The sequence below is a fragment of the Notechis scutatus genome, chromosome 1 (genome assembly GCF_049901735.1).
Source record: "Notechis scutatus isolate UNSWTSFEM ecotype Mainland chromosome 1, rNotScu1.2, whole genome shotgun sequence".
NCBI lineage: Eukaryota > Metazoa > Chordata > Lepidosauria > Squamata > Elapidae > Notechis > Notechis scutatus.
The window spans coordinates 319,886,925-319,911,218 of NC_142009.1; the positions used below are offsets into that span (position 1 = coordinate 319,886,925).

At 38.0% G+C, this 24,294-nt stretch overlaps 1 protein-coding gene across 1 annotated transcript in view; it reads right to left on the minus strand.

Annotated features, from left to right (window-relative positions):
* Positions 1 to 762: 762 nt before the first annotated feature.
* Positions 763 to 24,294, minus strand: part of FANCM (FA complementation group M) — a 43,844-nt gene continuing 20,312 nt past the window's right edge. The window contains exons 12-23 of the mRNA XM_026670879.2: positions 21,202 to 21,359; positions 19,903 to 20,055; positions 13,464 to 15,309; positions 12,470 to 12,546; positions 12,308 to 12,373; positions 10,280 to 10,414; positions 7,916 to 8,069; positions 6,977 to 7,083; positions 5,214 to 5,735; positions 3,819 to 4,167; positions 1,711 to 2,002; positions 763 to 977 (exon numbers count right to left, since the gene is read on the minus strand). Coding sequence (XP_026526664.2) covers positions 863 to 977; positions 1,711 to 2,002; positions 3,819 to 4,167; positions 5,214 to 5,735; positions 6,977 to 7,083; positions 7,916 to 8,069; positions 10,280 to 10,414; positions 12,308 to 12,373; positions 12,470 to 12,546; positions 13,464 to 15,309; positions 19,903 to 20,055; positions 21,202 to 21,359 — 3,974 coding nt within the window. The 3' untranslated portion in view covers positions 763 to 862. The remainder of the gene's footprint in view (positions 978 to 1,710; positions 2,003 to 3,818; positions 4,168 to 5,213; positions 5,736 to 6,976; positions 7,084 to 7,915; positions 8,070 to 10,279; positions 10,415 to 12,307; positions 12,374 to 12,469; positions 12,547 to 13,463; positions 15,310 to 19,902; positions 20,056 to 21,201; positions 21,360 to 24,294) is intronic.

A 24,294-nucleotide genomic window follows, 5' to 3' on the forward strand; every position in this document is an offset into this window, starting at 1 on the left:
TGCAGATTGAAAAGTGAAAGAGATCTTTTGCAACATGGATAAGGCACTTTTGCTCAAAACTCATAACCACATTAACCAACCAAAATTAGGAATAGTGCGTCATAGGTTTCTTGGTTGTTTACACAGCCTTCCAGACCATATGTCTGGAATACTCTACCTGACTCTGTGGTTTCTTCCCCAAACCCCAAAAACTTTAACCTTAGACTGTCTACTATTGACCTCACCCCTTTCCTAAGAGGTCTGTAGGGGGCATGCATAAACGCACCAACGTGCCTACCGTCCCTGTCCTATTCTTTTATTTTTCTTATATGTATCCATGTATTCATAACTGTTTTTACTTATATCTATTATCTTGTAAGCAGTTGACAAACCAAATAAATAAATAATAAATAAATATTAAATATACTTCAACATTTTGAGGCTTCATTGACATGAATGTAGAACTTCAAAGCAAAACACTTTGAAGAACACCTAATATACACCCCAATATAGAAGACGGTTCTGCGCATTTGACAAATTCTGGCAATCCCTCCTTAACATCTTCCTCTCCAATTATCTATAGCTGGAAAAGGAGGACGACGTGGATGGTTTTCATAATATCAAACCTTTATCCTTTAACTGGGAAAAACAGCTGCTTTCAGAAGCAAGAGAAAGTGGAAATATGTTTTCTTCATCTTACACCAATGGAGTAAGGAACCCGTATTAAGGAAAGACACACTTCCTACTTCTATAAAGGAACACGACAGCTTGCAATACAGAAACTCATTTTGTTTGACCTTTTATTTACATGTCTTACACTGAAGGAATGTAGTAATAAAGTGCTTCTGTTTAAAAGGGATGCCCCACTTTGATTTATAGAGGATCATGTGACAATCATGGGCAACATCTGAGTGTCAAAGGTGTATTGGATGTAGCGGTACACTTCCTCTGCTTTCTGCTGATTGACCTGAGTGCGGCCTGCCATCTCCCTTGGGGTACTGGAAAGGAAGAAGGAAAGTGTTTCTCATTAAGGCACTAGTTGTAACCAGGATTCTTCAGCAAAAACACAAAGAGGAAGAATATGAAAATGACTAGAACAGACGGGATAATCAGCGAGGTTCACAAGGTCATAATGGTAATACCTGCCTGTGTGGCTGGCTTAAATATTCTGGTTCTATAAATTCTTATGGCTATCTTTATTTATATTTAATTTAAATTTATATTTAAATTTAACATATGTGGTCACCCTTCCTGACTCTGGATGGCAAATAAACAATGTCCAAAATAGCATGCAAATGAATGAGATACAGTCTCTCTAAGCTACAAGAGATCAACTTCCTGCATGAGCAGGGGGCTGGACTAGAAGACCTCCAAGGTCCCTTCCAGCTCTATTCTAACGATAAATGTGAAAATATCTAACTAAACTTTCAGAAAATCGCTTTATACTTCCCCCCCACCAATATAACAGTTCCTCATATGTTATCATTGGATGAATCATAACTTGTCAGATTAGAAGTTTCAGAAGAGGAAGAGGAAGAGGAGGAGGAGGAGGAGGAGGAGGAGGAGGAGGAGGAGGAGGAGGAGGAGGAGGAGGAGGAGGAGGCAGAAATGGCTTTTAATATGACAGCTCTACAGTATAAAGTGAAAAACAAAATGTAGGCCACACTAACCAATCTATCTGCTTGTATCCAACAAAGGGTCGAGATCAGAACAATCAAAAGGGAACTGTACCTGTTTGCCATCTCTTTTAAAGAACCAAAATGGTGGCACAAGGCCAGAGCCAGGGTATAGCTGACGCAGGGAATGCTCAAATAGAAACGCAAAACATCCTGTCGTGGTCCCTCCACTTCTGTTGGCACACGGATGGCTGCATTCTTCCGCTGTTCCACCAAAGCTAGTTCCTTTAGCAAGTCAGCAGTCTCCACTTGGCAGGCACTGAAGAGCACTTTGATTCCTGCCTGAATGAATGCTGATAACATGCCATCGTAGTGCTTGGTTCTGTGGAACACCTTCCATGCCTCTCCTGAAAAGTTGAAAGACAAAAGTTCAACGTTTCTCCTACGATGGCACAACACACTGACACACGAACAAGCTGATGATACTTTAGCCTAGTCTTTTGTGCGGGCCCAGTTCTTGTGATTAGTTTTCAGTTCAGTTTATTATGTGAGTACATAAAACCTGAATTGAGTGAACCACGGTTAAGCAAAAATATGTAAAAGGAGGAGCAACAATAACCCAGCCCAAAATTAAATCAACTCTCAAACCAAATCTTATTACAGCCTGAAGCCCATAAAATCAGTGAGCTAAAACCTGTATGCAAACACACACATGTATGCATCTAGGTTTTATCTCATTGATTTTGTCTGTGTGTATACACCAGAGGTGGTATTCAGGAGGTTCTGACCAGTTCTGGAGAACCGGTAGTGGAAATTTTGAGTAGTTTGGAGAACCAGCAAACACCACCTCTGACTGGCCCCACCCCCATCTATTCTCTGCGTCCTGAGTCCCAGCTGATTAGCTGGGTCTTCTTTTGTTGCCTTGCACAGGAGAACAGAGCTGGAAAGCAGGTTAGCGGGGTGGGCAGGGAATGGGATTTGCAATATCCTTCCCCTGCCATGACCATCAAGCCACGCCCAAGACACCACACCCATCAAGCCACTCCCAAGAAACACCACACTCATCAAGCCACACCCACAGAACCGGTAGTAATTTTTTTTACACTAATGTTAGTATACACTAATAGTAAAATATGATGCAATATATATAACAAACAACAGAATAAAAGGAAGGGATACAATAGTGGTAAAGTAAAGCACAAGTAGAGAGACAAAAGTCAAAAACTTCAGCTACAAACAAAGTGAGAACAAATAGAGCAACTTGGGAAAATATGAGACGCCCTATTAAACTTTGAATGTCTCGATAAAATTGCTTTTACAGCTTTAAAAATAACCAGGAATGATAGGCAAACCTCTAATGGTAAGATATTCCAAAAGTGATAAGACTGTCACAGAAAAGGTCTTTCCTCTGAGCCACAATCTGCTCATCTCAGAACAACAGAATAACAGAGTTGGAAGGGATCTTGGAGGTCTTCTAGTCCAACCCCTTGCTCAGGCAGGAAACCCTATACCATTTCAGACAAATGGTTGTCCAATCTCTTCTTAAAAGCTTCCAGTGTTAAACAAGTTCTGGAGGCAAGTCGTTCTACTGATTAATTGTTCTAACGGTCAGGAAATTTCTCCTTAGTTCTAAGTTGTTTCTCTCCTTGCTTAGTTTCCACCCATTGCTTCTTGTCCTGCCCTCAGGTGCTTTGGAGAATAGCTTGACTCCCTCTTCTTTGTGGCAGCCCCTGAGATACTGTAACACTACTATCATGTCACTCCTAGTCCTTCTTTTCATTAAACTAGACATATCCAATTCCTGCAACCTTTCTTTATGTTTTAGCTGGCAGTCCCCTAATATTTGTTGCTCTTCTCTGCACTCTTTCTAGTCTCAACATCTTTTTTTACATCGTGACCAAAACTGGATGCAGTATTCCAAGTGTGGCCTTATCAAAGCATTATAAAGTGGTATTAATGCTTCATGTGATCTTGATTCTGTCCCTTTGTTAACACAGCCTAGAACTGTTGGCTTTTTTGGCAGCTGCAGCACACTGCTGACTCAAAGAGGCAGGACTGTGATGTTATTCTCTTGCTCCTTCCCAGTTTGTAATTCTGTTTCTAGTCCCATCTTCACCTCCTTGTGAAATACAGCTTTTGTTTCCTATTTAGCCATGAATCTCATAACCAGCAAAGCTAAAAACTGCACCTGAAAAGCTTCTGAGTAACAGGCAAGATACCAACCTGTTCTAATTCTTTCCTTCTCCACAATTATGCAGATCCTATCAAACTTGTTCTTTAGCTGTTGCATCCTCTGGACCATTTTACTCTGGTGTATATTGTTGACCAATTCTGCCTGGCACTTCCTTTCTACCGCCAGACGGTTGCTGACAATATAATCACAGGAACCCAGAGAACAAATCTCAACCTTGACTCCGTGAATGGTTTTCAGGGTTGAAATAACTTCTGGGCCAGAGGAGATCTCATGGTTATCCACCAGAATGCACAGAGGCGCTTGGCTCTTTGAACTCCTTAAAGTCCAAGAGGAAGAAGAAGAAGAGCATCCAGGAGGGGTCTCCAAAGATTTTTCTGGCTGCAAAGATCACAACATCGTATCAGTCAGCAGGCTTAGAACAGCAAATATCTAAAGAAATTGGGGAACAATCTTTTAATATTTGTACTGTGTCAATCAAAGTACCTATTGCCTGCAGAATTACATAGAAAACAAAGGTCACAGTTGTATATGGAGATTCTCAATCATCCAGGTCATGGTTGTCCCAAAGGTGCTTTTTCCAAATTTTAAACACAGTTCCCAATTACTGATTAAAAGAGACATTATTGAGAAAACTGTTGGGATGTTGGGAGGAAAAAATATGGAAAAATGGCATTTTTAAATTTAGGATGGCTATCTTATAATATTGCTACGGAAGAAACGTTTAGACATCTATTTAGTTTTATGCCCATATATATTCCTTTTGTTAAATGTCAGGATAACTACTTCTTTAATCTCATAGATCCACATAATTGGAACAGGTCTTATAGCTTCAGCTTGAACAAAGCCAATTAAGAACAGTCCACGACATTGCATAACTGTCTTTGCTGAATTCTTATTTTTAGAAAATTTCCCCTCCTTCATTTGGAATTTGTCTTCCTGAATTTAAATCTGTTATTCTATGTTCTGTGCTCTGGAACCAGAGAAAATAATTTTTGATCTTCATTTGTGACACACTTTCTTAGATACATGATTCTATTATATCTCTCAGTTATATTTTCTCAAGGCTAAAGTTATCTAGAGCCTTCAATTTCTCTTTGTAGCTCTCAGTTTCTAGTTCCTTGACCAACTTTGTTGCCATTGTGTGAACCCGTTTCAATTTCTTAGTGTGGTGTGTAGAGTTGAATTTAATAGTCAAGGATGGTCTGTCTATTTACTTGAGTAGAGAAACTTGTTTGACACAGTATACCAATAATATCAGCGGAATTAGCAAATAAGAGGAAATCTATTAAATATGTTAGTGAGGATTCTCAAGAGAAATGTGGCAAAGGCTTAAACCAATCATTTTAAAAGTTTCTCCTGACTCCTTAATTCTACTTTTCCAGACCATTCACAAAAGAAGCAGTAATTTTTTAAAAAATTCTCACCTTTGGCATAATCTGGAAAGTTTTACCTACAAGTTCATATTTGCACTGATCTTTACTTTGAGGATGAAAATCTGATTGTTCTGGCAAACAGGCTTTTGGTTCCAAGTGTACCTGGGCATGGCTTTCTTGGGGTTTTAGAACTGAGCATTTTGGGGGCAGAGTCTGGTCCTTAGTTAAGGAAGTAACATTAGAATCCTTATCAACTTTAGCACTGACTCGTGATCCCATCTGCTCTTCCTTTTTATCAGTTTCCTCATCTTCACTAGATCCATTAAGAATCCGAACCCTAGTGAACCTCTTTGGGGCTAATGGCGTTCCTGTTTTCTGCTTCGTATGGCCCACTTTCATTTTTTTCCTGTGCCTGGTTTGGTATTGTTTTCTTCCGTCCACAAAGCTTTCTTCCCCTAAAAGGTCAAAATTGATGTGGACATCTTCGTCACTGGAACTGCTTTTAGGGTTATCCTCTTCATTGTCCTCAACACAGAAACTGTCCTCTACGTAGCATTCATCTTGCTCTGGAATCTGCGAAGAAAGAAGACAAATCCTGACAAATCCCTATGCCTCATGAGAGAAAGAAGCAAAAATAATGATTTTAATTAGACACTGTCAGTAATATTCTGGTTAAATAGAGTTCCTGGCCATTACTGATCCAAATTCAGAGTGCTGGCGCTTTAAAAAAAACACCATTTACAACGTAAGTTCAGAATACTTAAAAAACCTGCCTGGTTTCATTACGCATCTAAAAGTACGTTAAGATCTTCAACATAAAACCTTTTCTTGATGCCCGGCCTATCTTCTTAGTAGTTAGTCGTCTCTCAATGAAGGAACTTGTGTATTTATTCCACTTTGTTGACTTTTGACAACTTAAAAAAGAACTATTTTCCCTATTGTGCTTATGTGCTTTTATCTAGCTTTTGTCTGATTTCACAAACTTAAACAGGGAGAAACCCAGTTAATACTTGGATCGGAAGGGCTAAGGATGTGTCCATAAAGTCATCAAGAAATAAAGGTCAAGGATCTTACTTTGCATATGTCAGGCTTTCTGCCAATTGCCTAAAACCAAACAAGATTTGTTTCTAAACATGATTCTTAGTTTTCTTTAGCAAGATTTACTACAAGGAAAGGGGTAGTGGCAAAAAAATATAAGCAAGTAAGCTCATTTCAGTTGCTTCATTTTAGAACCAATTTATCTCCAGGTATATTATAGCACAGATTTTTTTTGGTTCTTTTGCTTGCAGCCTTCCTATTACCTGATGAGGAGGCATTTCTCTTCACTGATAACATGGAAGATTGCAACCCTTGATGTTCTTAGGAATATTGTATTGGAATTTATTGGAAATAACCAGTACTTTGAGGTGAGTCCAGAAGTCTATTGGCAACCAATACAACAACCGCAGTATTCCCATGTTACTCTAGACTAGCAAGTTTCTGCTGCTATCAACCTGGCCACTCTGTTTTTATACCTGCTATAGCTTCCTACTAATCTTTAAAACCTTGTGTGGTTGTGATAAGAAGGGTGTTACTTACCACTGGCAAGTTTAGACAACTCAGGTAGGATTGTAAAAAAAAAATCCTTAAAATATTATCACTTATGACAGTTGCATTTGGATTGTTTTAAGTTTTTTAATTAAATATACCCCCACCCTGGTAATGTTCCTTACAATAAAATAATACCTAGGCATTTTAAAGCATTTGCAGGTTCAGACCAATCTGAGAGGTGGTTCCATTTATTACAGTATCACTTTCTTTGTCTGACTTTTTACCTGTGAGAAAACAGTTATTGGATTGAATTCTTTATGCACCATCTTATACTTGTTGCCAACAGCTGGACTGCGTAAAGATTTCAGATAAACTGCCTGCATCTCAGATTCTATGTAGAAAGAGAAAATAGATTGTCAGACAAAAAAGTAACTGAGACCACACTCAATCTTGAGTCTGATCGCCACATTATATAGATAGATAGAGAGAGAGAGTGATACAAAAGCTGTAACCTTTAGAAAAAATTTCCTTATAGATCCATTACAACCTTCATTATACAAGTATCTCCACGGGCTTCTGGAAGGGAAATGTCTAGCAGATGATTTCATTGAGGGTTGTGTTCATCAGGGTTGCGTTTGACCTTGGAGGGGCTGGGTGTGTGTGGCCAGCTCGACATCACTCGTGTTGGGGGGCACCTGTGGGGACCCAGGCGGGGCTGAGGGGGCGGGGAAATCCACTTTTGCTAATAGTTTGTTTTGCTAGCATCTCTGCCAGAGAAAATGGAGCTTGGGGGTTCTGTCTGTAGGCCTCCTGAGTTCCATTTTCGCTGGCAGAGGCACCACAGGCTGGTCCTTCGCTGTTTCCAAGGCGGTCCCGTGGGCCAAATCTATACACCCCGTGGGCTGGATCTGGCCCATGGGACTTGAGTTTGACACCCCTGGTCTCGCAGATCAAGAGCAGCTTCTTTCCAAGGAAAGTAGCATCTTCAGGTATCAAGAGAGAGGAATTATCAAGAATGTAATAGAAATTTTAACTCCCCTACCCCCACGCACACATATAGAGACTGCTATTTCAAAGTTAAAAACCAGGAGCAGAAATGGAAATATTTTACTCATATCTCATCTAAGAGAGTTATTTATTGGACCAGATGCTCAGACACAGATAAGTTCAAACAGAATATCAACTGATTGGAGGGAGAAGGAAAGAGGATTTTCTCTGCATACCATTTAAATCTTGAGCGATCTGCGTCTCATCATCAAGAAATTGAACAAGGGAAGAACTCGATTCATCTTCTAATTTTATACTCTCATCAGATGAAATTTCCACTCCATCTTCAGAAATTTCTGCCTCCTCGTCTATGAAGTGTTTGGCTAAATTCTATAGGATGGAAAAGATCATTTTGGTTAGAATTCCATTTCAAAGAATTCACTTTAGAATCAAAGCATAATGAGTAGTCCTTAACACAACGAGTAGTCCTTAATGGGTCTAAGTCTACATGGAGGGAAGTAAGCAGTGGGGTGCCACAAGGTTCCGTCTTAGGCCCAGTACTCTTCAATATCTTCATTAACGACTTAGATGAGGGAATAGAAGGGGAACTTACCAAATTTGCAGATGATACTAAGCTGGCAGGTATAGCTGACACCCAACAAGATAGGCTCAAGATCCAGATGGATCTTGACAGACTAGAACACTGGGCCATATCTAACAAAATGAAATTCAATGTAGAGAAAAGTAAAGTCCTACACTTAGGCAAGAAAAACCAAAAGTACACATACAGACTGGATGAAACCAGGCTCAATAGCAGTAGCTGTGAGAGGGATCTTGGAATCTTAGTGGACAACCAGCTAAATATGAGCCAGCAGTGTGCAGCCGCCGCCAAAAAAGCTAATGCAATCCTAAGTTGCATTAACAGAGGGATACAATTGAGATCAAGTGAAGTACTAATACCACTCTATAAAGCCTTAATAAGATCACACCTAGAGTACTGCATCCAGTTTTGGTCACCACATTATAAAAAAGATGCTGAGACTCTAGAAAAAGTACAGAGAAGAGCAACCAGGATGATTAGGAGATTGGAGACTAAAACATATGAAGAATGGTTACAGGACTGGGCTTGGCTAGTCTAGTGAAGAGAAGGACCAGGGGAGACATGATAGCAGTCTTCCAATATTTGAGGGGCTGCCACAGAAAGGAAAGGGTCAAGCTATTTTCTAAAGCACCCGAAGGTCAGACAAGGAATAATGGATGGAAACTGAACAAGGAGAGATTTAACCTGGAAATAAGGAGAAACTTTCTGACAGTGAGAACAATCAACCAATGGAATAGCCCTCGGAAATTGTGGGAGCATCATCACTTGAGACTTTCAAGAAGAGATTGGACTGCCATTTGTCAGAAATGGTGTAGGGTCTCCCGCTTGGGCGGGGGGTTGGACTAGATCAGGGGTCCCCAACCGCCGGTCCGTGGACCGGTACCGGTCCGCGGAACAAGTCTTACCGGGCCGCTGGTTGCTGGGCGCCGCCATCTTTTTTTGATAAAAAAGTGCTTCCGGTGAGCTTTTCGGGTAGAAAGCTCACCGGAAGCACTTTTCATCAAAAAGATGGCGGCACCACACTTCGGTGAGCTTTTCGGGTGAAAGCCATTTCTGCCGAAAAAGCTCACCGGAGCGCTACCGCCGCCATCTTTTCGTCAAAAAGATGGCGGCGCCCAGTTGATGCCGGTACCGGGCCGCGGCGCCCAACTGATGCCGGTACCGGGCCGCGGCATTAAAAAGGTTGGGGATCACTGGACTAGATGACCTGCAAGGTCCCTTCCAACTCTGATTATCTGTTATCTGTTATCAAACCCACTTAACAGATTGCTGTGAATTTCAATAATGGTAGACTGGCCAAAAAAATGCATCAGCTGGAACTAAGGATCTGTTTTCTAGGGGCTTCGCAGCAAATCACAGATGAGGCCTTGCTTAAACTCTAGCTGTTGATTCATGGATCGTTCTTGGGATCCACTAAGTTTTTAAAGTGCTTCAACTCCCAGCTGTCAAAGCTTCAAATTACTGAAATAGAAACTTACATTCACCAAAAGGAAAATAGGATTCTGACTACTTAACATATACTACACTACTGTGCTATACAAAATCAATTAGACAGTTATATCAATATGTTAACTGTGGACAATGTTCAGGTGCTAACCTGAATGAATTAAGCTAGTTTTCTATTTTTATTTTTTTGCAAAAGTGAGAAATTTGATTCAGATGATGGCTAACACCATTTGTATTAAAAACCACCTTTCCCCAGACATATATTCATTTATTATGCATAATATGCTTAAAACGTTAGCTTGTCCCTAATTTCTCAGGGCTTGATTTGTCTGGCTGGCAATAACTTTCTCTTGATTATAAATTTGGTATAAATGTTTATTGTTTGCCGCCTCAATCACCAAAATAACTAGAGACAAAATGACTCTTGCTAACCATTCTGAATCATGCATATGATTCTAGAGGAGTTTTAATGTTACCAATTCAAAGGCAAAATATAGTAAGAAAAAGATATTCACATCAGCGAAGTCACCTTAATTAATTGTAACATTCTTACCTGGATCAGAGGTCTATCTCCTTTCTTCTGCCTTTTCGTATCTTGAACTGGCTTCTTGATGTAGTTCTTTCTGTCCTGCAACACTGGTTTTGGTTTCTTAGCAAAATCTGTGCTTTCATCACTAGAGACATCTGACTAAAATGGAACATAATTGTTGATTAAAATTACAACAAAATTATATAAATGCATATAGTGAGGGAGGCAGCTTTAAAGATTAAACATTTCAGATGAAACTGCGATTTTTTGTATTAGGACTTAAGGAAATGTAAGTAGAAAAGGCTCACGGACAATTGGTTTTATACAGATAGTCCTTCACTTACATCCATTTTTAGCAACATTTCCAAATTACGATGGCGCTAAAAAACAACAACAAACCTTTCCTTAGTCCTTGCATCTATAACCATTGCAGAGCCCCTGTGATTGTGTGATCCAAATTCAGCTGACATCTACCTATGACACTTATGGCATCCTGGGTCATGTGATTGTCCTTTGTGACCTTCCCAGCTATACTCTGACAAAGTGACAGTGTGGTTCACTTAACAATTGAGCAAAATGGCAAAAGCAGGCATGATTCACTTAATGAACGCCTCGGTTAGTAATAGAAGGTGCAGTCCATTGTGGTTGTAAGTAGAGGGCTATTTGTATATAGTGCAGGTAGTCTTCAACTTACAACAGTTTGCTTAGTGATTGATAGAAATTACAACATCGCTGAAAAAAAGTGACTTATAACCATTTTTCCCACTTATGAATGTTATAGCAGGCCCATGGTCACGCGATTTACATTTGGAAGCTTGACAAGTGGCTCATATTTATGACCCCTTTTGATCCCTTTTTGTCACCTTCTGACAAGCAAAGTGAATGGGGAAGGCAGGTTCACTTAACAACCGTGTTAATAATTTAACAACTGCAATGATCCACTTAACAAACATGGCAAAAAAAGTCGTAAAATGGGGCAAAACTTAACGTATTTCTCACACAGCAACATAAATGTTGGGCTCAATTGTTGTCGTAAGTCGAGGACTATCTGTAACTGCAGCAAAGTTGTTATAGATACATAAAAGGAAGACTACAAAAATACCGGTGATGGAGGGAATGTATTCTGAAGATGGCTGGGTTTGTAGAATTGCTTAATTGACTTGTTTGATCAAAGAGGGAACTGCAATTTATGAAATACCAGAAACTCTTTATTGACCATTTTGCTGAAAATGGATAAGCATAAAGTGCTGATTTTGGAATTTATTGAGTGAAAAGCTTTGTTTATGGGAAGGACGGAACTATGATATGGAATATGGGAGGGAGGGGACTGTAATTGCTATGTTTGTAACTGAAGATCAAAAGTCATTCTTTAGATAGCTTCCTTTTTGTTATTCTTCACTTTCTTTTATTCTTTTAACATCATCTTCTATTTCATCCATGATTCTATAGTTTTTTAAAATCTTTGTAAAAACGTTTAATACAAATTTATTTTTAAAGGGTAGCCTTTTCACATCTTCGAGTCTATATCCTTCCTCATACTGAAGCTAAAAGAAATGATAGAAAAATTTCAGTCAGTCTGTATTATAAAGAGGTATTTAGACCAATGGTCTGATATGGTATAAAATAACTTTCGATCTTGTGAACATATATATATTCCCTATACAGCAAAGAGGTGTGTGATTTGGGGAGGGAGGCGGGGGTCTTTGGGTCAATTTTGACTCTTGGCAACTGCAGGACAAATCCATACACTTTACATGGCTGAGAGAGAATGATGATGGCCTTTGTGTCTGATGCAGGACTAGAACTCACAAGTCTCCTGTTTTCTCAGTCTGCTGAGTTTACACCAAATTGGCTCTGGTTTGACCTTGAATAGACCGTGTACATTTAAAATATATAATAAATGAATTCCTTCTGAGTTAGCAAATGAAGCAATCATGCCAAGCTGATGGAGAACATAAAATTTAATTTTATTTGGATATGACTATTCAAGCCAAATTCAGCAACACATGTTTTAGGCACCTTCTTTCAACACTAGTCAGAGAAGAAACTTACAGCAATGAGTGGACGTTTCCGCTTCTTGACAGCATAAATTGGGGATTCAATGTCACAGTCACTAATCTAAGAAAGAATGAATAACATGAGCATCCATTAAGAAGTCCCAGAGGGGAAAGTTTGGTTTACTTAAAACTGCTGAAGTGTAACTAAATTACTCACATCTGAAGTTCTCAAAATTTTTGTTTTTCTCTTTTTTCTGTTAAGAAAAGAAAATTCTTCCTTCTCACTGCTGTCCCCTGCAGTGAAGAATTAATAAGAAGAATCCAAATGTTTCAGCGTGCAATGAACTTGTTGGTTAGACAAAAAATATACATTTTAATTTTTAAAAAGAAGTAAGGTGATTTCTTGTTTGCCAGACTTTCTCTAATAACGCAAAGTCCATCCTGATTAAGCTTAAGTTAAAAGAATATTTCCCACCAAGGGAACAAAATGAAAGAGATGGGAACACAACACATTAGTAAGCCAGCTTTATTTATTGCACTTGGACATGACTGCTATTCATATAAAGTAGCTTCGTAGAACAAAAAAGAATATCCAGCTAGCCGAGTTTTTGTATTTTGTTTCTCATCTAGCTTTCCTAATCAAGTGCATTATTCTTTATTTTGAGGAGGAAATAAAAAATATACCAAGAGTTCAGTCTGATATAATATTTCAAAGGAGCAAATCAAATTTTGGTTATCAATCTTAAGACATTTCCAAGATTCATTATTTTACCTATTAATGGTTTTGTGTACATTTAAATGTACAAACCCAGCAATTGTAAAGTCAGGAAAATTGCAATAGTAAATATAGAGATCTTATATATTCTCATATAAAGATACATCATTGGAAATTAAGATCATTTTAGCTAACGTAACAGTAAACATTTACAAGTTTTATCATGTCATGATTACATTTGCTACAAGTTGAGCCTTAGCTTCATTACAGAGCATCTAAAAGGCTAGGCAGATGCTGAGTTGAAACAGAATGAAATAATGAAAACCATTCAATATCCCAAAAGACAAACACTCAGTCACTAGTTTCATTATGTCTAAAGAATGCAGTTTCTCAATGATACTGCATCATTGTTCTTACATACACATTCATGCGTTTGAAATCTGAACTTCAGCAGAAAGTCTGCTAAAATAATTTAGGCTTTCATTTTTGGTCTTACCAGGTTCATTAGATGGAAGATCCTTTACTCCAAAAGCTGATTTTGCCAAGACTTTAACTATGCTGGTGTTCGCTTTTCTTGAAACTCTCATATGTGAGCTTTCTTCATTATTTCTAGAGCAAGAAGTTCTATTATGTATCATTTGTCCACCTGTTGGTGTGGAACACACAGTTTTTGCATGGTTTGGTGACTGGTAAAATCTCTCAGTTGCTGGTGTGAAAGGAGATGCCAAAAAAATAGCAGGGTCAATCGCTGCCAGACCAGGATTGTGGTTTTGCAAGTTTAACGGTGTAGAAGATTTAGTCACATTATTAAAACATTCATTACTAGGATATTTATTGACCAAGCTACTATTTGAAAAAGAGGCTTCAACCCTGTTGGAATGACCAACTGCAGGAGTCTCCTTATTTTTCATGGAGTTCATCTGCTCTAAGGCATCATCTTGTGACTCTTGAAAAGAAAATCCAAGATCAAAGTTAACAGAGAACAAATCCTCAGAAGCATTATATAGCTCCTCATAATCATGGAGATTTGGTTTGCTTCCATGATCAAGACCACCAGAGACTTCTACTTCATTTCTATGTGGTGTCAATGATGTTATAGGATTTGTACTGCGAACAGAAGCAAGTTGGTCAGAAAAATGACATTCAGGGGTTTTTGCGTTGTTACTCTGCATGTTGGCTTGGCTACACAAGCCAGGTAATTCTGAAGGTGCCCCCACTTTTTCAACTGGTAGTTGACTGCTCTGTGCATGATCTCCCAATAAATATATAAAACAATCTTCCTCAGGGTTTACATTTCGTCCAGATGGTTTGCATGTTTTTCCACAGCTTTTACCATTATCCCTTTTCAAAGAATTCTGCGCTGGACTATTGTTTACTTTTGACAGCTTCTCCCCTTGAATTCCATTCTGTTCTTCGGTTTCAACTTCAAAAATGTCATCCCAGCTAAGATCATTTATACTACTAAGGAATGTATCTGGAATATTATTTGTTTCCAAAGGACAGATATCCATTGAACACAATTTACGGGTATTTAAGAGTTCACAACTGTTCTGAGGTGAAATGGACATATTCTTGAAACATACACTTTTCTCTGGAATATTGTCTTTAGACTTGCTGGAAACACTCTGCTGTAAGGAATCAAGCGCCAGGCCTTCATCCACCCTCTTTTCCTTAGAAGCAAACCATTCATCCAGAGATGGCGGGGACTGTGACAGAAATCTTGCTACATTCATTTGGATGTCTTTTTCCCAGGAAAAGTTCTCATCAGCATTTGTTTCAGAAAATCTAAACAAATCAATCTCTGGCACTGGTAGATAAAATAAAGATGAAAGATATGCATCATCTGCAAAACAGCCATAGTCAGAATCCACACACTCTCCATTTTGTATACAATTTTCAGGAGCAGGATGAATTGCTTTTGTCATAGCCTTTTCAGGATTGACAAAAGTCCTTCCTTGAATACTTGTGTTGAGGGCTGCATCCATATTTTCTTGATTCTCATCTGCCAAACTTTCCTGTCCTGTAGCTTCAAGAAATGGTGATAGGTTTGTTGAAAAGCAATTTAAAGTGCTGCCACCCCTTTTAGCATGAATTGCAGTTTCTACATCAATCACCTGAGGTCTTTTCGAGGATTTAAAATTGGCCACTTTAAACAGTGACATACATTCTGCATCAAACTCCTGTAAGGAGTATTTTTCTTTTGCTGTAGCTGCTGTTATTTTTCCAGATGATACTTTTTCAAGAGTCACGGTGTCACATCTTTTGCTGGTCTGCTCATTTGATGCATGAACATCTTCCCAATGAAAATAAGGTTGAATTTCCAGCTCGTAACTGCACACTCCCTAGTTAAGAGAATAAAGAAAAATGCCTTTTTATTTATGAAATTTACAGTTATATTCTTTAACTTCTGCATTATTGGCATTTACTAAGTTGCTGTTATTTTACAGAATGGAATTAGATAGTAAAGAGAAAGACTATGGTTCATTCAATGAACCCACTATCATTTTAGGTAATTGATTTGAAATTCAAAGCCAATGCTATCAATTTGAGCATGCTGATTTGCTTCTTCTTTTTGCATGTCACAAACCGGAATACAAAAGGAGAAGTTGCATCATGTTACATTAATAAAAGTACATGTAATCCTTGAGTTACGACCATAATGGAGCCTGTCCATTAAGGTAAGTCTTACGCAGCCAAGCATAAGACCTTTATGACTTATCCAGACAAGGATAAGACTTTCCAAAAATTAATTGCAGAGATTTAAAATAAGCAGGAAATTATAACCACAGAGGACTTTTAATATACCAATATTTTGGAGATGATTTTTGGCCAGCATGGACCTTCAGAAAAATTCCAAACTTGTCTTGCAAGTTTCTGTTTTAGAAGCTAAATGTTAAGTGGATCAGATACTGTTTGATTTAATCTTAACCAATAGGAAGGACTTAACTGTACTGTTACTACATTCTCACAATATTTTCAGCTCTTAGTATGTAATTAACATAAAAAAGAACTTTCCAATAATTTAGAATTCCTAAATACACATAAGTTTACAAATCTGGTAAAGAGATAAAAAAGCAACACTCTGGAAGAGGAAAGTGGAATACTTAAATTTCACATCAATTAGTATGACCTCAGACTTGTTGAGAGTCCGACGAGATATGCACTAAAATGTAAAATCACAACTGCCAGTTCTTCAACTGTTGTTGGCCTTCATATGCATCAATTTCTTCCCAAGAACCTACCTAAGAAGTCATGTTGTATCAGCATAGTGTGTGTGTGTGGATCCAAGCAGTGTGGCCTTTTGTAACAGATGGAAATTTTCTAAATTATTTTCTTAATTATTATTATTCAAAATATCTCAATAAATCTCTATAAATAGTTCAAAATGAACAAAAAACCTACTTCAAGTTTGCTATTTTTTCCATCCATCCATCCATCTTTTCTTAATCTAACCTCCAAGTCTGAAATTCCATAATGGTCTCCCATCCAGCTGCTAACCAGGATAAAACCTGCTTAGTTTTTTGAGTTCAGACAAAGCCGATCAGATGTTACCGCCTCCTGAATTAGACTCACAATATTTATTTTCTTAGTTGTCCAGATAACAATTTAATGTTCCATGGCAAGATCATTCCTACATTTTTTGGATTGCAGTACTTAGAAACATTCATGCTTATTTTCCAAAACGGTTAAAAAACAGATTATGTAAAATGTCACAGTCCCCTCCATCAGCTTGCAAATTAAGTAAGAGATTTTTCTGTCTGTTCATTTAGCTGGACATTTAAATAATGACGGTGATTTTAATTAGTCATCAATGAAATGTGTGTCTGCTACAAAATGGAAATCTGTTTAGTTCCTGTTTAATTTCCATCACTGAGTTAACTACCCTGTTTCTCCAACAATACGGCCTCCCCCAATAGGAAGTCCCAGCATGTTTTATAAGCATGAAATGAAATTAAGCCCCTCCCCCCAAATTAAGGCCTATATTAAAACATGCGAAATGGGGGGGAATGGTGGGGGGGCTTGCCGTTAGGAAGTACTTTTGTTGCACACCCGGATATGGTGCTGCCTGCGTTGACCCCGATACGAACTGCCCCACCAACGCTGAGGTCAACATCCAAGCCATCGCTGCCCGCCCACCCGAAGATGCAAGGGGGGGGGGAATTAAGTCACCCCCAAAAAGACAGCCTAGCCATTTTTTCGGGGCTCAAAAATAAATAAGACCCGGCCTTATTATATGAGAAACACGGTACATATATTCCCTATGATTGAATCACAATATATGAATCACACAATGAATAGCCCACAATGAAAGACAGTGTATGTTCATGTTCAAAATCAAAGTTTATCTCAAATTTTCTACATAACAGTATGTATTAAACTGAGCTGCGGAAGATATAGTTAGATGAGGGTCTGACATTTTGCATTATTGAGATTTAAATCAAAGAAATATGGGAGCATGAGAATAGTGGAAATCAAAAATACAATATATAGCAATACACATTAAAAATATAATTCACCATTCATTTTTAGGGGTGCTATACAATGCAATGCCTAAGGTTTATAGAACCATAAAAAAAGGAAGTTAACGATCATCCAATCTCCTGTTCAATACAGGAATCCAAATTCTGTCGGGTATCTATCTGGTTTCTACTTCAACACATCCAACAAATGGTCCCTCAAAGTAATTAGTTCCACTATCAAAACTGCTCTTAGGTTTTTCCTCACATTCAGCTGGGAGCTGCCCCCTGCAGCTATATATCCTTCTATAGCCTTCATTTGAGTATAATAGGAAACAGAGATGTCATCCTCTGACAGAATCTCCTTTGTGCACTTGAAGAATTATATGTCCCCTCAAACTCTCCACAAGGCTACCTCTACCCAGTTCCCTCATTTTCTCCTAAGACTTAGAACTAATCCTTTGATCAGTCTTACTGACCTTTTTATCTGCTCCAATTTGCCTGAATTCTTCTTAAAGCATGGCGCCCTGGACACAGTACATGAGGTTAGGCCTGACTAATGCAGAACAGAATGAACTTAGATCCCTGATTTGGAAACTCAATACTTCTATTGATGCAGTCAAATATTGTATTGGTCTTTTTTTGAAATTATTTAAATTGGGTTCAGCTACATACAGGGATTTTCATACATTCTCAAGCCAGATGTCCCATGCCGTATTTCTAGATTTATTTTGCATTAATAACTTTGCCTTGAACAACTCCATTAAATTCATTCTAGTACTTTCAGTGTATTTCTGTAACCTAACTCTGTCTATTAAAACAATAGCTACCTTGAGTTCTGCATCAGCTATAAATTTTATCAGTGTTGCTCCCCAAGCTATCATAAAAATTGTTAAGGAGCACCAGTCACAGGACAAAATACTAAGTACACTGCATCTAGTTTGATAAAGAATTGGTAATTTTCACTATGCTTCAAGAAATAAATCTTTGACAAGGCCAGTGCTTATCATATCTGCTGTTTACCACGAAACCCCCAAAAGGTTAGGTTTCCCCCATGTCACAGACAACAGTTCTATTGTTATATTTGCTTATAATACTAGAGATTCAGACTCAACAATGTTGGATCTGTCTGACTAAAGGAAAATAAATACAAACTGAAAGATTCTCTCATTTAGGTCTGTTCTTTTTGGGTTATTTTTATGATTGCTGCTGTAATAGTGCTACATTCTGCTACGTTCCTGTAGATTCTGGAGCACCTTTTGGAGATTAACTATGAAACTTTGCACAGCTCTATTTTCTTTCTTTCTTTTTTTACAACATTGTATCTGATTTAACAACTATAATTCCAGAGAGAAAGTAAACTATATTCTAATCCAGGGGTGTCGAACTGGCGGCCTGCGGGCTGGATATGTCACATTCAGGCCACTCCCACCCCAGTTCTGTGAATGGAAAAAACATTGTGAAACGTCATGTGATGTGGTGAGTTTGACACCTGTGCTCTAACCATACCTTTATTGTGTTCTTTTTTCTAAGCATAAGGAAATGATCAGGAAGGAATTTCATCCTGGTTTTTTTTTTAATTAACAGTTACCTTGTGGGAGGAAAACTTTTGAGCCGAGGGGACATGGGAGTTTTATGCAGAGTTCTAGAACCTGCATTCTAAGACCACCACAAAACTTAACCAGCACTGGAGATTTTAAAGAAGAGACTGGACAACCATTTTCTGAAATGGTACAGGGTTTCCTGCTTTAGCAGGGGGTTAGACTAAAAGAACTCCAAGGTCCCTTCCAACTTTAGTTATTCTATTAACTAAAAATCAGAACATTGGCAAATGGAAAATAATAAAAAGTGGACACACAGACAAAACAAAGGTCTAAAAACTTGGAGAAAAATATATTAAGAGGTGTCTTTTATTCAAGGTACTTTCCTAAACTTTCATCCTAAAGAAAACATATATTATTTTCTGAAGTTTACATTTTTAGAGAATTGCTTCTTTCTTCTTCCTTTTGGTAATTTGTTTATTGTCACTGTTTTGAAATCCTAATTGCATTACAGTTTTGCTAACACTGAAATTTACGAAGTATGGAAGTGTTGTTGCTTCTTTTAGGAAACTCTTTTCCCCATTCTCATCCACAATGTAATTACCAAACTAGTTAAAAGTCAATGACTAACTTTATGAGTCATTACCTGAAAAGTCCAATTAATTGCTAGTGAAAAAATAGCTATCTGTAAACTTTGCCTTAGCAATGAGATCAGGCAAAATAATAGTTTTTTAATAGTTTCTAAACACCTTTTTAAAGAGAGGGTGTGATCTTCTTTGGTTGAATGTGTTCAATAAAAGACACAGAGAAACACAAAATAGTGACATGCTTTGGGCATATTGTCTAACCCAGAATTTTATGCCACAGCCCAATAAAATGCATGTGGGAGCTTAGAAAGGAGATAAGGGTCTCCAGAATAGAAAAGCATTTTACTCACCTCTTCGTGTCTCATTTGCTCTATCATGTCCATGACACTAATGAAGTGGAAGCAACGATCAGAATGATCCACTAGATAGGTAGGGAATGGCCGGTTCTGCCAGACTGTCCATTCTGTCAGTGACAGTTCATGAACTTCTTTGGTTTCCAATTCCTAAGATTTCAAAACACAAAGAAAACAGAATGCTACCAATGCTGGTCACAGCTTAGGCTTCTCAAAAGAATAATCCAAAATAAAAATAAAGTTAGCTTAGGACTAACTTAGAACTGAGGAGTCGTGATGGCGCAGTGGTTAGAATGCAGGATTGCAGGCTAAGACACTGCTCACTGCCAGGGGTTCGATCCTGACTGGCTCAAGGTGGACTCAGCCTTCCATCCTTCTAAGGTTAGGAAAATGGGAACCTAGATTGCTGGGGGCAATATGCTGATTCTGTAAACCGCTTAGAGAGGGCAGAAAGCATTATGTAAGTCTAAATGTTATTGCTATTAGAAAAAAAATATTGACTTTTATTTATGAGAAAAATGTGGTTTTTTCATACAATAAACAAGCATTTTATTTTTTGCAAAAAAAAAAAAAAAAGCATTTTATTTTTACTAGTTAACAAACTGATAATGTTGAAGCATTTGTTTCACATATTCCACAATATAAATCACATTGGTTTACTTAGTTTTAGCAGCCATATAATTCCTCCCTGTTTTGTGCTTTCAGTAAGTCTTGATTCCTAATTCCTGCAGTTTCCTTGGCAAGATTTTTGAAAGTGGCTGGCTGCTTTTTCTTTTTTTTCTGAGAGAATGACTGGCCCAAAGTCAACTAGCTGGTTTCATGTCCAAGTTGAGAGTACAACTCATAGTTTATGACCGGCTGCCTTAATGACTATAACAAATTGCTCTGCATTCTTTCATTAGCCTATTACAAAAAGCAGTGCATTTGTAGGATATTCTGATTTGTTAGATGGAAATCAGTATTTATTGTAGAGATCTATAATGGAATATTTATATGTTTTTACAGGCACTTTGTTCCTTCATAGCACTCATGTCTGATATAATTGATTGCCAAAAGGTCCTTTATTTATTTTGCATTAAATACCTGGAATTTTCTCCAATAATTTGAAATTATACTTGAATATAAATGTTAAAGAAGAAAGTCTTGAAGACATGTATGTCTTCTCTATATTTATATCAAAATGTATCAGTTAGTGTTGACAATAGCTCAATACATTTTTCTCCATGCTTAAGTACTTTTTTTCATGATCTTCAGCCAGACCACGTTAAATTAACTTGAAGCATATGTTTAACTTACTGTTCTTGTATCTTTGCATTCTAATGTTACAAACTGACTGCGTGGCATTATTGGCTTTTTTAGTCCTTCACCAGCTTTTATTTTATATAGTCTATCCCATTTTTCATATTCCTCAGTTGTAAGGCACCAGCTTTCAGTTGGACTGGCTTGCTTTGTACCTGGAAAATATTTGAAGATAAGAAAAGGAAGGAAATTAGTGTATTCAATATATAATCTATATAAAATTCATGAATGCCCAGTGTATCACTTGCCAGAAACCTCTTTTAGATTCTGGAGTTCAGAGACCTTGACATTTTCTTTTGAAGTGTGTTGCTATAATTCATAATTCCATCAATGATGGCAAACAATCCTGATCCAGAGGCAGCAAAGCAGGTCCAGATCAGGATACTGCCACCATCATGTTTTACACTAACATATTTTGATCTCATCTGTCTAGAGAACATTCTTCCAATAGTCAGATGGCTTACTCAAGTGGTCTTTCACAAATAGTGGATAGGCAGTAATGCTCCTATTGGAGAGTTGTAGCTTTCTTCTTGTTCAGTGTTCTCCTGATGGACCCTGATATTTGCCAATGCAAAAGAAGCCATTAGGGCAGGGGTACCCAAATAGAATTCGGGGAGTTGAAGTCTACAAGTCTTAAAGTTGCCAAGTTTGAAGACCTCTGCATTAGGGCCTTACATGGTACCCTGGGTTTCTTTGAGAACTCCTGGAATATTACACGTTGCTGTTGGTGTGCTTTTCATTTGTGGACTGGGTGGAATCCACATTTTTTTGGAAATAGTTTGGTAACCTTTTCTATCTGGTGAGCATCAGCAACAGTTTTTGGAAGTTCTCGGGAATTCCTTTGTTTGAGCCATAGTTTTGAGCAATGACATTTCCCCATATCTGTGTTGTGATGTTCTGATTTCAGTAGTGAACAACCAGAATTCTGTTCTTGAAATAATTAACATCCCACTGGTTGAAATCACTGACTCTAATTTCCCCTTTAAATGAACTGATAATTTTAGAGATTCACACTTGCCCCCAAGTTTGAGGCTTTTGATCATTTTCTTCAATAAAGAAATAAACAAGTATAATGTTTATGACTCAATTGTTTAATTGGGTCCTTGTTTTAGGACTTTTAGGGAGAATAGATCATGTTTCAGGTTATATTTATACAGAAATATCAAAAATTCAAAAGGGTTCACAAATGTTTTAGCACAGGGGTGGGCAAACTACGGCCCGTGGGCCACATCTGGCCCGTTGGTCTTTTTAATCCGGCCCGCCTAAGATTGGTACAGAATTAAGATTTGATGTGAATGATTGAATGATTGCATTCATTTGATTTTGACTTGTAATGACAGGCATTTCGACACCAGGTGGCGGCCCGTCTGTCAAATTTTAAAAGTCAATGAGGCCCCCGAGCCAAAAAGTTTGCCCACCCCTGTTTTAGCACCATTGCACTTATAGGCCATATATTCAGATTATTACCCAGGTATCCCAGATATATTCTGTGATGGATTCTGTGAGGGAGAACTGTTACATATTCTCTCTTTCTGCATGTCTTTGGTTGGTTATATAGCAATATCAATTGGGTGAAGTTTCTTCCTTTGCTATGGAAGGCTCCCTAGAAACAAGCTGAGCGACTGAAGTAAGTATTATTACTTGACCATTTGCTATAAGCAACCAGGCTAAATGAAGTTTTCAAAGCTCTTTCTGTTTTATGATTTATAAAAAAAACATTGGCATTTTTCCTTCTCACAAGCTCTGAAAAAATCACTATAAAAAGCCAACAGCTGCTTTTATTTTCATAGCCAATTTAGCCATAAGCAGGTCTTTTAAATAATGGTGTTTTGATATAAAATTTGCACTGAAAAAACAGACAAACAAATGGATCAGATTCAGTCTATAAACTTTTAGGTCTAATGAGCAGTAGAAGCAGTACCATAGAGGGCTGTGCATGCATTGAAATAATTTAGAAGTACTTTGGGCCTTACAAGAACACAGTATCTCTCTGCTATTCATTAAAACATGCACCTTTTTTTAAAAAAAGCTTGTGTTTGAGCTTGAAAAAAGATGTTGCTTGGTTATGAGTCTGATTTGAGCTGCTGTAGCTTTTTTTCAGGCTCACATGGAATCCGAGAAAAGATGTGCTCACTTATCTTTTCCAAATTACATTTCAAAATAAATTTTGAAGGGTACATATTTCTGTTTTATCATACTCATCCACATTCATGGAAAATCACATGCACATAATTACACAGAGAGAATTAGAGATTGCTGAAACGAGTGATGATTCACACTCCAAGAACATGCAGTGATATTACTTCCTCTGTTGCCATTCCACCACCACCCCCGAAAAAAAGAAGGGGGGGGGAGAGGGAGAGAGGGAGGGAGAATCTTTATAGTTCTGTCCTATCTATAAAATAGATACTAAATCCTATATATGCAGCATCAATGCCTGCTATACTGGCCCCAAATTTCTGTTCACTGGCCATGTAGGCTGATGCAACTTGCATGTCTTCATTATCAAGCACAGTACCTTTCTGATTGACATAAACAGCAGGATTACTATCACTGGCTTGACTTGCTCAGAAACATTTCTGGGATATCTGGTTGCTTTCTTAAATTGGCTAGATGGATAAGGTAAGACTAACTCAAGTTCACCTCAACTACTGGTAACTATATACAAAGCACTGTTTTCTTCATCATATAAATATTAATACCAAGCAATTTTGGCACAGAAGTAGAATATTCCGCAGAAAAATAATACCTAATGAAGGAACTACCAAGAATAGCAATAGCACTTAGACTTATATGCCACTTTACAGTGCTTTACAGGCCTCTCTAAGCCGTTTACAGAGTCAGCCTATTGCTCCCAACCATCTGGGTCCTCATTTTACCAACCTCGGAAGGATGGAAGGCTGAGTGAACCTTGAGCCTGGTGAGATTTGAACTGTCAAATTGCAGTCAGTCAGCAGAAATAGCCTGCAGTACTGCACTTTAACCACTGTGGCTCTTGGTAGAAGGAACTACCAAGAAGATAAACAATCAAGCAGAAAACAATACCCCTATCAAGGAATTACCAAAGGGAAAAAAATCACATCCTCACTA